Source organism: Botrytis cinerea, chromosome 11 (genome assembly GCF_000143535.2).
Source record: "Botrytis cinerea B05.10 chromosome 11, complete sequence".
In the NCBI taxonomy this organism is placed as follows: Eukaryota; Fungi; Ascomycota; class Leotiomycetes; order Helotiales; family Sclerotiniaceae; genus Botrytis; species Botrytis cinerea.
The window spans coordinates 1109389-1122902 of record NC_037320.1 but is presented as its reverse complement, the minus strand read 5'-3'; the positions used below and the strand labels follow the sequence as shown (position 1 = coordinate 1122902).

General features: G+C 41.8%; 5 protein-coding genes across 5 annotated transcripts; 3 read left to right on the top strand and 2 right to left on the bottom strand.

Moving 5' to 3' along the window:
• Nucleotides 1-1282: 1282 nt before the first annotated feature.
• Nucleotides 1283-2323, bottom strand: BCIN_11g03270 (hypothetical protein). The gene is made up of 3 exons (XM_001556791.2): nt 2272-2323; nt 2063-2203; nt 1283-1960 (listed from the first exon to the last, which is right to left on the bottom strand). The coding sequence occupies exons 1-3, from the start codon at nt 2283-2285 to the stop codon at nt 1513-1515; spliced, it is 603 nt and encodes a 200-aa protein (XP_001556841.1). The 5' UTR covers nt 2286-2323; the 3' UTR covers nt 1283-1512.
• A 199-nt stretch (nt 2324-2522) lies between these two features.
• Nucleotides 2523-3148, bottom strand: Bcpio9. The gene is made up of 3 exons (XM_001556790.2): nt 2938-3148; nt 2781-2863; nt 2523-2720 (listed from the first exon to the last, which is right to left on the bottom strand). Exons 1-3 carry the CDS (start codon nt 3046-3048, stop codon nt 2666-2668), a joined length of 249 nt encoding a protein of 82 aa, XP_001556840.1. The 5' UTR covers nt 3049-3148; the 3' UTR covers nt 2523-2665.
• A 1458-nt stretch (nt 3149-4606) lies between these two features.
• BCIN_11g03250 (hypothetical protein) lies at nt 4607-6158 on the top strand. Its single transcript, XM_001556789.2, has one exon. The coding sequence runs from the start codon at nt 4826-4828 to the stop codon at nt 5909-5911; it is 1086 nt and encodes a 361-aa protein (XP_001556839.1). The 5' UTR covers nt 4607-4825; the 3' UTR covers nt 5912-6158.
• A 1416-nt stretch (nt 6159-7574) lies between these two features.
• BCIN_11g03240 (hypothetical protein) lies at nt 7575-8090 on the top strand. Its single transcript, XM_024695942.1, has 2 exons — nt 7575-7945; nt 8002-8090. Exons 1-2 carry the CDS (start codon nt 7630-7632, stop codon nt 8061-8063), a joined length of 378 nt encoding a protein of 125 aa, XP_024551744.1. The 5' UTR covers nt 7575-7629; the 3' UTR covers nt 8064-8090.
• A 716-nt stretch (nt 8091-8806) lies between these two features.
• Nucleotides 8807-10884, top strand: BCIN_11g03230 (hypothetical protein). Its single transcript, XM_024695941.1, has one exon. The coding sequence runs from the start codon at nt 8934-8936 to the stop codon at nt 10743-10745; it is 1812 nt and encodes a 603-aa protein (XP_024551743.1). The 5' UTR covers nt 8807-8933; the 3' UTR covers nt 10746-10884.
• The last annotated feature ends 2630 nt before the right edge of the window (nt 10885-13514 follow it).

Genomic DNA, 13514 nt, shown 5'->3' with positions numbered 1-13514 from the left:
CGGCAGTAGGCGAAAGTATCTTCACCAATTTGCACTGACAAATCTTCGTACGTATAAGATACCATTTCCAACCCACAACCGCAACCACAACCACAACCACAACCGACAACAAAACACAAATCCTATCTGCGAATAGGTAAAATGAAGATATTCTACAGCTTCTAAGTAGATTTCAGCCTTTGATATATCCCATTAAAAGCGCAAACAATCTTGCACTCAAGTAATTCTGCGAGTGGGGGTAGTTGAGTGAACATCGTCCGCAAAAAGTGGTTGTGATATCGCACTACATAAATCTTGGCTATCCCCAAGACCTCTAACTAATTCCTGTAAGAAAGCAAGCTGATCAAAATCTAGTTTAGGGGAACTGTCTACAGCTCATAAATTTTTTCACAGACTAGGAAAAACCAGATGCAAGTGCTTCGTCTTAGCCATGATCCAGTCGATGTAGGAATCACCCAATGAATGCAAAGTCACTTCTGTACAAGATTCGAGGCGATAATTAAAGAAATGGGAAATATAGATAGCAAAACCGGGTATTGTCAATCATACTAGCATTATCATCGAACAATTTCCACTTCACCTGAATTGAATAAATAAACCCCTAATCAGAGAAACCCAAAACACAGTACATCAACCCACAACAAGTCGCCCCCATGCACCCCCCTGCATTCTTCTCATCTGTGATGCGAATCAATACACTGCTAGGAAACTCGAAGAAAGCCACAGACATCACTCTTGAAATATCCCACATGAATAATCTCAACCAAAGATTTGAAATCCGAGAGAAGATAGCCCGAGGCTCGGTGATGATTTTTACTCTCCTTGTTTGGTGACGTCCTATCCTCACGAGATTCAAAGAGCAAGAACCGTGTGATTCTTGTTGCATGTGTTTTTATCTTATATCTTACATCGTACAACTTACATCTTGTCATCTTTTTTTTTTCTATCTACGCATCTACTACATCTGCTCCTTGAATCCTGCCTTGTGAAAGCTATGGAAGATAAAATACACAGCTATGAGAACACCCTTATAAGTTAAACGAGAGATATTATTCAAATCTCCTATCTGAGAAAAGTTCTCAGTGATAATTCAACGACTCAGTAGCTGACGCATTCATTTCGAACTGCTGGATAGCTCGATGACCCGCTTGGAACATTGATGATGTCATTGCGAAAATAGAGCATTCATTTGACAAATTGTAGCTGCTGCGAGGGTATAAAATAAGATGAATGGATGGAAACAACATGATTCAGGTAAGAAAGGCCAATACTCGAACATCAATGGGTAGAGAAGATATCGAGATGAATATTTGTCATAATGCATCTTGGCTGCGGTATCAAACATCTCCAGACCCGATAGTAACTATATAGAGGGAGATACTCATATAGAAATGCAAAGGTATATTCTATTAGTCAAATCGCCACCCAATTCAACCTTGGTATGATATTTCGTAGAATCCGCAACTAGATCAAAAAAGTCGTTTTATATAGCGATCAATTTACTCCAACAATTCAATCGGTACTTAATCTCCATAATCCATCTCCCAAGTAATGTGCATCTTCTACCACGGGTCCCTTTCCCTTCTCCTTGACATCCTTCGTTCCCATACTCAAAAGTCCCACCGCACAAGCCTCCTCTTTGCCTTCTGCACAGATAACTACCGGTTCACCAGTTTCCAATTCTCTTCCTCCGTACCATCCTTCTCCCTCTCCAGTCTCTCCATATACACCCTCTTCTTCCTTATTTCCATTGGGCAATCTGCCACCTGTAGATGTGAGACCTGGAGCCATTAGGGTAGCTCCCGAAAGAACGAATCGAATGGCGCCGCGATCGATACGTAGACTTGGGAAGCAGGTAGGGAATCGATGAACGAGTTTGAGATGGGGTAGGAGAGCATCGGTCATGTGTTGAAAGAATAGAGGTGTGGTGCCAATCAAGTAGAGAGTTACTCTATCTGGACTATATCCCCAATGTTAGTTTTAGATTTCTTGTTGAAGCGTCGTGCGATGAAGAGATAGGCCGCAGGGAAGGTAAAGAGCAAGGAGAGTAACAGGGGCGCACATTTTCATAGCATCCAGCTGCTCTTTCTTCGGTATTATCTCATCAATATGAGGGGCTAATAACGGATATGTGGTGACCAGTTGAGTTCTGATAGCGCGTTGGACAGAGGACTTGACCTTGCTTTTGGAGCCGGGGGATATACTGTGCAGACACTATAATCAGCATCTGTAGATCGCTGGATTTGCGTAGATAGGATCAATATATCTTACTCTTTCTTAAACATCTTGGATATGATTCTGGTAGTATTGTGATGTTTGTGACGAGGGGGAGAATTGTTTAAGACGTGCATGTGGAGAATGTGCCCCGCGATACGGCAATCAGTTGAGACCTAAAACGCACGGACTAAAGAGGAGGGGTAAATTGGAGGCTGAAGAGGGGTCTACGAATTACATGATACCTACGATGATCAGACGATCACAGCATGAGGTTATTCGGACATCAAGCACGCAAGTCAAGCAGGTGTCGTAGTCAAACGTAGCATTGTATAACATATTTACGTATTCTCATAAAAGCACATTAAAGGTCGTCAAATCATCTTTAAAACTCGAAACGCTCGAGAAGCTCCTCCCCAAATCATTAACCTTGGGTCTTCCCTCCATCTTCCTACTGGTGGTTGACATGGGAAACAGTTCCATCTTCATTCAAATGGATATTGAGTCTGCATGTTGAGTTAGTGATGAGCATTCTGGGGAGTAAAACACTGGTTGCGAGTGCTGACCTGTTCTCCTTGAAATCCTTGGTGACCATCGAACCAGGCTCGATGATTCTGTGCTCTTCAGGAAGATCTTGCTTTGCGAATGTCTATTGGGGAACGAAATGTTAGTAGGGCAGAAGACACGCATGGTTAACGTTAGACTATTGAACGGCCAACATACAGTCTCATCGCTGGTTTCACCAATCTTCTTTCCAGCCAATTTGCTCATCCACACCTGGTTCTTGTCATCGCCACCGGCAGCACTGTTGGTAACTGGATCGACGAGAGGCATCTTGGAATATGGTTTGGATGAAAAGGGGTTGATTTTTGATAGTGGTAATATTACGTGAAGGTTTCTTCTTGTGTGAGATTGAACGTGTTTGATAAAGATCATGAATAGAACACGAACAGCGGAAGGAGAGGGTCTTTATGCTCGATGACTTTCCAACCAAGCCTTCTTCTTGTAACACATTCCCTAAACAAGGCTGCGGCGCTTCATCTCACCTGCTGAATTCAGATGGATACGTCATAGCCAAGCGATCATGTGATTTTATTTACACGTGACTTGATGCATTCAACCAAAGATTAGTTTGCGAACTTTCGCGAACTTCCCCTTCATCTTGTCGCGTTCTTCGACCATTCATCCATCTCTTGATTCATCCATCCACCCTTTTGGTTTCCATTTCTTCGTCCATTTTTTCACCCAGGGGGAGAATCCATTCTTATAATGGACCCATTCCATTTTCATTTATACTTTTTGCCTTTTGCTCTGAATTAACTCTATTAACTTTCTCCATAAGCTTTTCGGTCCCGCAAGGTTGCATCCCAATTGTTACTGTGCATAATAATTCATTTCTCATTGCAATCTTAGGAACCATAACGGTTATATGGATGTACTGCCACGGCAATGGTCCTATAATTTGGCTTCAATAGTCAGTCCGGTACATTTCGATTGTGGACCTAATTAACGCTTCGACCCGACGGTACCAGGGACTTGACTCTGAGAATTCAGGAGTGAGGGCCAGCTTACAACCATTATTACTTTACCCATCACCTAAAACGCATTGGAAGTCCTTAGTTGCTCCCAATTTCTAAATGTCCGACAGGCCCGACTGGATCCGTATGATAAATCTGATTTACTTCTACTCGTTGACTCGTCACCAAATGCGCAGTGACTTGGGGACTGCGACTAGTGGAGCGAATTTATATCCACTATATAAACTAACTTTAACTAACTTTTCACATCAATTACGCTATCCTCTACGCGTCCTCCCCAATCTTCATCCGTTTTTCCTGTAAAAAAACGAAGAATCTTTACATCCCGAAATATTACCCGTACAACGAGTAATAATAAGTGTTAGCTCGATTTGTTTGCTTTTATCACAAGTGCACCGTTATGTATCCATTGCGCAGTTATCCGGTACAGTTGTACCATTGTATGTATGTACAAGGGGAAAAAAGGGACAGCGCATTATTGTCAGCAGCAAAATCCTTTCAATACCCCATGCCAGGCTCTTGATGATGGGTTAATTGTTGCTGCTGTAACACTTTGCGCAAGCCATCCAGATACTGCTTTTGACGTTATCTCGGAGAGATGTTGAAGAACCTTAAACATTCATGGTCCCTCATGGGTAGCTCCGAATGCTTACTTACAAGGCTAACCCTTTAATTCCCCCCATATTGACGTTTGATTGTTCAACGTAAGTCTAATTGACAAGGGAATTGATGCTACGCCTCATATTATCAGGCCAGCCATAAACGAGCTGAAGCTTCAGAGCTACGCCTCGTCGCCTGGGAGCTTAAAATAAGTTCACAATAATTATAGGGAAATTCTTCACTGCCCAGCTTTGAAACCCCTTGACAAGCATTTTTTTTTTACACTTATCTAGTGCTTATATCCCCCACCATCTCTACTATATTCACTCGTGTAGCTTATTCTGAGAACATTCTTATTCATTCCTTGATTCTTCCATCTTTATTATTACTCAATATCACTCGAGAAAACTCCAACATTTTCCCTCACAGTTACCTCGTGAAGTTCTTCTATCACCTTTCGATAAGATTCAAACATGCGTCCAATTCTACTTTCCTTATTGGCATCTTCAACAGCCATCGTCTCCGCCTATCAATCTCTGATGTCAGATGGATGTATACAAGGGAATTTCCGTGATCTTGTAATCAGGAACTCCTGTGGAGATGATTTATCAATTGTCAAATGTCTTGCAGAAGATGTTGATTTAAGACACTTGGATCAAATTGAACAATGCTTCATAGCTGGTGGATGCGACGCGATCGATTCTGCTGTTTCGGCAGTGTGGTTTTCATACGAATGTAATGATCGTCAAGGACCGGTTGAAGAGGTTATGAAGGAGGATTTAAGGAAGAGAGCCACTGAGACAAGTTCAACTGCTGAAAGTACGACTGAATCCACTACAACAACAGCTTCATCCTCGAGTTCGAGTTCGGGTTCGAGTTCTGCCAGCACAACCGCTGCCACAACCACAACCTCCACATCTGCAACCGCTTCAACTTCAGCCTCTTCGAGCTCTGCGGCTTCATCCACGACTGCTACAAGCGCAAGCGCCACTACCACTTCTACCACCGCAAGTACAACTTCTTCCTCGACATCCGGTACAACTACCAGCGCGACAAGTAGTGGAACCGGAACTTCTTCAAGCACCCTAGCCTGTTCCACAACTTCTTATTATTCCACGAGTGTGTGCTCTTATGGGACAGGTGCATCCACTGGTGTCACCCTTGGATGTGCCACTACCTCTGCCGCGTCGTCAACTTGTGCAGCAGGAGTACTGTGTACAACTGCAGCATCTGGAGAAGATGTCTGCATGGAGATTGACAATAGTCTTACCACGTCCGGTTTGGCAGTCACAATATTTTTCGCAGTCGGAATTAGTGCTTTCGTTATTGGACTTATAGTAATTGGATACAAAGATCGTCAAGCTGCCAATCAACTTAAAGCTGCGCGTTTGGCACAACTGGATGCAGAAAGCAAAGAGGCAATGGCATCATATAACCAAAAAAGATCCAAGTCGGTCCGACAACCAGATGCTTTTGGACATTCTGAGGCTGATTTACCTTTGATCTCGGAGCCTAGCCACGAGCAAGCTTATTCTAATGAAACGCACCGCAACGCTTAAATGGGAACTTGATTCCGACACAAAAGCGCTGAGCAATGGGATTAGACGAGGGCGCATGGGAATGGAGTTTGGGAAGTTTGATATGGATCGGACTTAAAGATCTGTATTTTATTTGCTTCGGGCGTTGATATATACTATACCCTTATTTTGATGATTTGCCTTGTCTAAGGAGTATCTTTTATGTATACTTGAGTGATAATTGTGCCTCCTACTTTTGCTATTTTTGAAATTTCGAAATAATATTCCATAATATAGTGTTTGGTTTCGAGGCGGAAATGCGGAATCCTCATTTGATTTGGTTTGATTTGGAATAGAACGTAATCACAATCAGTTCACTTGATGATGGCCAACTGCTAATTGACACGATGTGGGTCAGGCCAGATTATAAATTGGGAGGCTAGTGCTCAAGTCATCTTTCTCTCTTTGAAGTCAAATGTATCCAGAGTATTCTATCTCACATAGTCAGATTTGTGGTCTTGACGTAGAAGACTAATACTGATTTTGAACGAGTCTAGTGTTATATACATTGGAAGTACTAATGGTTTTATATGTAGAGCTCTTGCAATATCGGACCAAGTCTCGTTTTATACTTCGTTTGATATTGAATTAAGTAGCCCAGAGGCGATGAAGTCTGGATTTCTGTCTGTTGTCTTTTCAATTCTATATATCTACTGTCAGGCGAGACGGAGACCATGGGGTTCCTCTCATCATACTTACTTTCGCTGTTATTTTTGCCAAAGTTTCCAAACCAACACATCAGAATATAATGATGAGCCAAGAGGCTTGCTACCCGTGTGAATCGGGCCTTCAAAATCCATATGGGATGAAGATTATTGTGTGCATCGATCTCATATTCATGAATCTATAACTGTTTTGTTGTTTTTGTTGTTGTTGTTGTTGATGAATTTTAATGGTTGATGGTTGATTGCTGATTTTTTTTGCGTACTTTTGGTCTAGAGAGCATGTGGAGAAAATTATGAAAGAGACAGAGGACCAACTTTGAGATTCATTGTTGACTTATATTCACGATAGTATTGTCTCCTTGCATATATTCACATCTCGTATCTTTGCTTTCACTAACGCGAATATCTGGCTTATGGGCTTGGAGAGATTTAACTGGGGAAACTGCAATGTAGAGTTTCCTAAAGTGTTAAGAAGAATCCTAAAGATCGTCGACCTAACTCACTATGTGTGAGGGGGTGGTGTTTGATCACGTGTCCTGCAAGAATTCGCTTATTGACAGGCTGGGCTACTATACAGGTATGGTTTCTATGGCCATGTGCATTATTATCATCGGTTTTACGTATTTCTTATAACTACATGAAGTGGTGAGCAACTTTTTCTTGAGTTTACTTTGCCGAACACCCTGCAGCTAAGTATATTCAGTGTTGGGAGTTTCTTGATACTATCAATACCGTTTTTGTTACAGCTGTTCGCTGTTGATATTCTTACCGCCATTCGGATTATAGTTCACTCCTGGTAAGATAAGACATTTTTTGAGAGGTGATTTCTAATCGTCTTGCTTGTAATTCTTTGTCGCTTATATCATTGGCAATGTACACATCGCATCGATTTGAGCACAGAGAGAAGGCCAGCAGAACTAGAAATAAACTAGGAGCCAACACGCCTCGCAAGAAAGCATTATAAAGACTATGGCTTATCCGATTAGTAGATAGCATTTTACTGGCGAGAGTGACGATCGTAAGAAGGAGCAAGAGATGCCTGATCCTCCTAGGGGCAGTGAACGTGGGAAAGAACGTAAGAAACGTGATACTACTGGTAATAATGGTGAGAGCGAGAAATATGATTTTTCTCGTGGAGATATCAAGATTGAGGGACGTGAAACTCCTCAAAGAGACGATAGAGGTAAAAGGCGTGATCCTCCCCGCTCGAAACCGAAAGAGGAAATTCGGAGTTCAAAAAATACATCTAGGCAGGATCTGATTCTGGCTGTCAACATGGAAGCCAGTCGCAAACCCGATAAGTATAAAATAAGGGCACTTCTTGGACGAAGTAGAAACATAGAGTTTTACAGTACGACAACAGCAAAATAGTACATGCCGATAATGTTATTGATGCCAACATCACAGTAAAGCCAAGATTCCTAATAGCACGAATCGCAGCTCGCCAATCAATAGCTTTCGATTTTTAAATGTCATTAGAATCTTCAAAAGATTCAAGAAACCAATCCTTGTCTCCTAGTCCAGAATAGTCGAGATCCTGAGTAGATTCATCTCTTGAAACTTTTAATCGCAATCATCTTGCGGGCATTCCTCAACCTAGGGAAGCGAGAGTTGATTCTTGGGAAAATATGATTGTGACGCGATAGGGCCGACATAGTAGGGAATTACATGCCTGGAACAGGCGAAAAGGACACGAAAATGACAGAAATACAAATTCTGAATTAGTGTTCAGCTGGAACGGAATGATAGGTTCCGATAATTGGTTAAATCAAAGTGCCAAGAAATGGCTTTTCATGAGATCATTAGGTACTAAACCACTAAGGATCCTAGGTTACTATTCGTCCTCATGTATATCTTTGATTATAGAACAATAATGGATCAAAAATTGTACATATAAATATGTTTATAGATCAAGTCAATAAATTTCAACCTTGTACACGAGTTGTCATCAATCAGATGCATATGATGCTACCATAATACAATGTGGATTAAAGCTAAGGTGGACAAGACTCACCACCACATTAAATTTCATGCCTATGTGACAGCTCATCTGAAAATAATTAGGTGCATAAGATCGTAAGTTATTCCAATCACAACTGTATAACATGACCTAACATGTCTTTTCCACTCTTTGGGGAGCCAAGAGCAAAAATTAAGTTTATAGGCTGAGAATCTGGACACGGCTCAGCCGCACTGTGGTGGCATTGTGACTGGTTCTTTGATTATGTAGCCCTTCTCTCGAAATGAGGCTCTAATCGATTTTTATTAGCATGCGGTACCTTACTTGACTACTAGATCTCCAGTCCTTTCTCAGAAAAAATTTTTCGTCTACAGTGATCATGGATGTACAAACTCCATTTCACAGCCATCCGGCTCCTTCTTCATTCCAACGTACTGAGGAATATCAAAATATCACCCCTCATCCAAATCATGATAATGATAGCGAAGCACAATACTTTCTGGATACCGCTAAACCACTGCAACCCGAAAAATCATCTGCAATAATTCAGCAGAGGCCCTCCCATGACTCACATGGAGCCTTCGAGTTGGAGAACCATAAGAGTCATCATTGGTGGAGACCAATTGCTCTGATGGTTATGTGGTTGCTTCTAGGCTCTTCAGTTGGTCTTGGACATCACTTTGCATACCAAAGTCTTGATCAACAACCGCAAACTGTGTTCTCTCAATCCTGGGCACACAATCTTGGTTCCGCCGCAGCTTTTTTGGTGAAGACTTCCTTCACACTTACAATCTTATTAGCCCTGCAAGAAGTACTTTGGTTCAGTTTCCGCAGAAGAGATATCAAAATATCTTTACTAGACAAATTATTCACTCTTTCAAGCAACCCCTTCAGCTTCGTCCCTAGTGCATTTGTTAATGCACCGCTAGCAACTGCTTTAGCTGCTTTTGCCTGGACTATCCCGATATCTGCTATACTATCTACCGGTAGTTTAGTCGTAGGACCAATGGTTACTTTCAACGAGAACATCTGTACCGTGCCGACTTTCGCCGCATCTTCACCTAATATAAGCTTCTATCAGATGATCCCCCATGGCTCCGGTATTCAGGGGCCCAACACTGGCATTCAAAAATTAGCAAGCCAGATCTTTGCGCAAGGAATCATCTTGAATCTTGAATCGCCTTGTGGAAATAATTGTTCATTTCAACATTCCTTCTATGGCCCTGCCCTACAGTGTGTAAACACCTCCAACCCGTCATATCTAAACGAGCAAGTGGCTAGCTACCTTTACTATAACGCCACAGACTTGACAACTTTCAGTGAGAGTGAGGATTCGCTCATTGAATTGTCAGTCACGTACAGAAACAACACGAAGGCTGAAGTGCAAAGCGATTTAAACTATGTATCCATTCTTTGCACAGCCTATAATGCAACATATGAACTTTCTGTCAACTACACAAATGGATCGCCAAAGTTTTCACCAATTCTCACATATCACGAGCCGCTCCAAAACTTAAATATGACAGAGTATGTTTCCCCAGGAGATTACCCATGGCACTCCAACTCTGCAACTCTAGTTCGCGAAGTTTACGACAAGCATCTTAATGGTACATGGGCACAGTCACCCACGACACAGTATTCAACACCTGATACAAACATAGGAAACACGATACTTGTTGGAAATACTATCAATGCCAACAGCGGAGCGATCTCATCTCTCTGGTTCGTTAACAGAGACCTTCTTACTGGAATTCCAGAGCTTCTCACCAATTTAACCATCTCGACACTTGCATTTAGCCCCGAAAGCACAAGTACGAGCTGTTTATCTTCGGAAGAAACGCTAGTGTATTATTACAACCCGAATCTGCTGTTGATTCCTTATTCTATCGCCTTTTGTCTTGGTATTGTTTCATTTCTAGCAGGCGTTTTTGTGCTTATACAAACTGGCATTCGTACTGGAGATATCTTTTCTCAGATACTTGTTACGACGAGAAATCCATTCCTGGACGAAATTGCAAGAGGTCATTCTCTAAGTAGTGCGGATGCGGATGTTATGAAGAATCACAAACTTAGACTGGGTAAATTAAAACGTCTCCATGGAGAGAATGGCGATTATAGTGATGGAGATTATGGAAGAAGGGCTGAGCATGCGGCTTTCGGGCTCGCGGAACAGGTGGATAGTTTACGTTAGAATAGTTGAGATGATCTGGAAGACTGCCATTTTTTTTAATCTTGTCTTTTGCAGCAGCATAAAACTAATTTGCGAATGTACCTCGAAGAGTCTACTTTTTAACATGTGCAGGTACATCAAAGCAATTTGTCTTTACCCACTTTGTTCACGGCATGAAAGAGACCAGATATCTGCCATATTGCCCGAAAAGGTGAAGAATTCGCTCATCGATTCTCAATTGATATACTGTCAATTCTTGCCCGAGCATTGTCGCTTAATTTTTGTTGTTATCCCTTGACTAAATGTGTCAAAATCCATGATTGTCATCTTTCCTCACTAAGGAATCACTACGATTCTTCCTCAAAACTGCAAGCAATTGTTTCTTCATCGGGTGCGCTCTTGCACTCTGATCGGCATGTTATTCCATTTTTGCCTGTTTCACCAGCTCCGACCATTTGAGATATATCAATTGCAGCTTTCTGAGCTGCAAAGATGATATTATGCGAAGTTTATCGACAGTTTATAGAATCATATCAAGAATCTGTGAAACTGATGACTTGAAGAGGACGTGAAGAAAATTCAATCGGTTGAGTTTTAGCATAATATGCACCAGATGATCCCCAGTCTACTGAGTCAGTTTTACATTACTAGAGTGGGTGACAATTCGAAAGGTAGAACGTTTAATAGAATACCCAATGTCTTTCTCTGATCTATGCACAATTCGTGAGCCACCTTGAGTATCTGTAAGTAGGTATACTTGGAAAAGAAAACAAAATGCAGCTGAGCATGGACAGGTGTTCTGAGAAACAACTCTTTAAATCATGCATTAAAAAAGCTAAGTTTTACTCGTAGACCAAGTATGAGAAAGAGATGTTACGTAAGCTGCTTCATGAAATAAAAGAACGAGGCAAAAGAGAAAAAACGAGAAAACGAAAGCTAAATGACCAAAGAGCTGGATTTGATAAGACGACATCCTATAGATTACGAGGAGGGTAGTTTTGTATTATGCTTGTGGCGTAGAACGAGAAAGGAGTATACACCGTTGGAGGGCTACGTTGTCAATATTTCGAGTTTCCCCTACTTTTTAATGACTAGCGCTGTCAACATCACTCTCGCCTAAGAACTCTCGCCGTTTTTGCCGAATTCGAACTTTCAGACTTCTACGATCTTATCAAATCTCCTCCCTTCCAATCTTATTGAAACAAGCACTCTTGCCGATTCAAATTACCGAAGTCCTAACCAGAGCGATAACATAGACGTCGTGGCCTGTAAGCGATCATATAAAGAGATAGAAAAACATCGGAGCATGGGGAAATGGCACAAGGTCTGCTAGAAATAACGTGGAAACGAAGAATATTTTGAGCGGGGCTCATAATTCACTCCGCATGATGCGAGCATTGGTACTAGAGTCCTTCAAGGGACTCATGTAGGGAATTGAAACATCTTTGCATATACTTGCTAGCATTTTAATTTGTGAATGGGTAAAGCTTAAATTATCGTGGTAGTGATGAGAGGTAGACAGACATAAAGATACGAATAGCGAAATAAAGTTGTCTCGTAGAAGCCTGAAAGACAGCAAATATCGCTTGTGGATGAAATGATCACAAGTACTTCCACTGTTCAGTTGGCTCACCAGCAATTTTCAAGAAGCGCGCAGAATTGATATAATGGCGGATAGTGGGTGAAACTGGAATGCTATTGGCGAAGCTGGAAAACATGAGTTTCACCTGCCATGAGTTTGGTCCAGATGAATTTTCTGAGAAATTTGACTATTGTCAATGTCTAACTTTACTTCTCAGTAAATATGGGGTGGGCAAGTCTGACTAGTAGGTGTCGTCTCACCATATCCGTTGTTATGGTGTGAAGCCTCCAGTGAATGTACTAAAGTAACCGATTCATGTCTCGAAAGCATGCAACTTTATTACATTATATTCGCCCCCAAAGTTTACATGTCAGTCCAAGAGTATGGGAATGCATCCAACTATTAACGCTTCGACTATAGATTCCCACGAGCGTATGTAGCAAAATCTTGAATGGGAACATTACTAGAGTGGGCGTTAAAAGGCAATGACTCTTCGAACTGTCTGGAAAACATCAAATGAATCTGTGCTAGTTCTGGATGCTATTAGAGTCCCTTTCGCCTTTTTTTTTTAGGCCCGGATATAGAATTCGATCTGGTCGAAGAATCTAAAGAACTGGCGGAGGTAATATCGTGAAGAATTTCTTCGACGAAAGAGGCATCTAGCGGCGTATCTGGTGATAAAGGGCGCTCTGGATCTAGACTCGAGTCTGAGTTTGGGATGGACGTCCTAGAAAGGTTTGATGCGTGTTGATTTGAGATGTTTTGGTCTAACATATCCTGATCGTTCTCATCAGAGGACTGTCTCGAATATGATTACAAAATTCCATCCTCATCACCTACACCATAAATCTCCTTTATCTGCTTTATTTTTTCCTCTTTCTTCTCAGTCAGTACCTTATCTGTAAATGATTCCTTAATGGCATTCTTGTCTATACACCCTGTCTCAACCAAATTCCACGGCACCCACGCACACGTTGCCCTCACCAGATTTCTGCTCGGCTTACTTCCCACCACAATCGTTCTGACTCCCTTTCGAGAAAGGCGTTTCACCAAATCCCCAAAATCTGTATCATCCGATATCAGTACCAACCAATCGTACAAAGTTTCCTTCCTGTGCCGCATCGCATTTGCATATGCTATAATTGCTTTATCCGCAGCCTGCGAACTTGAATTAACGAGATTTACCACGACTCCTGCGCGCCGAAGCT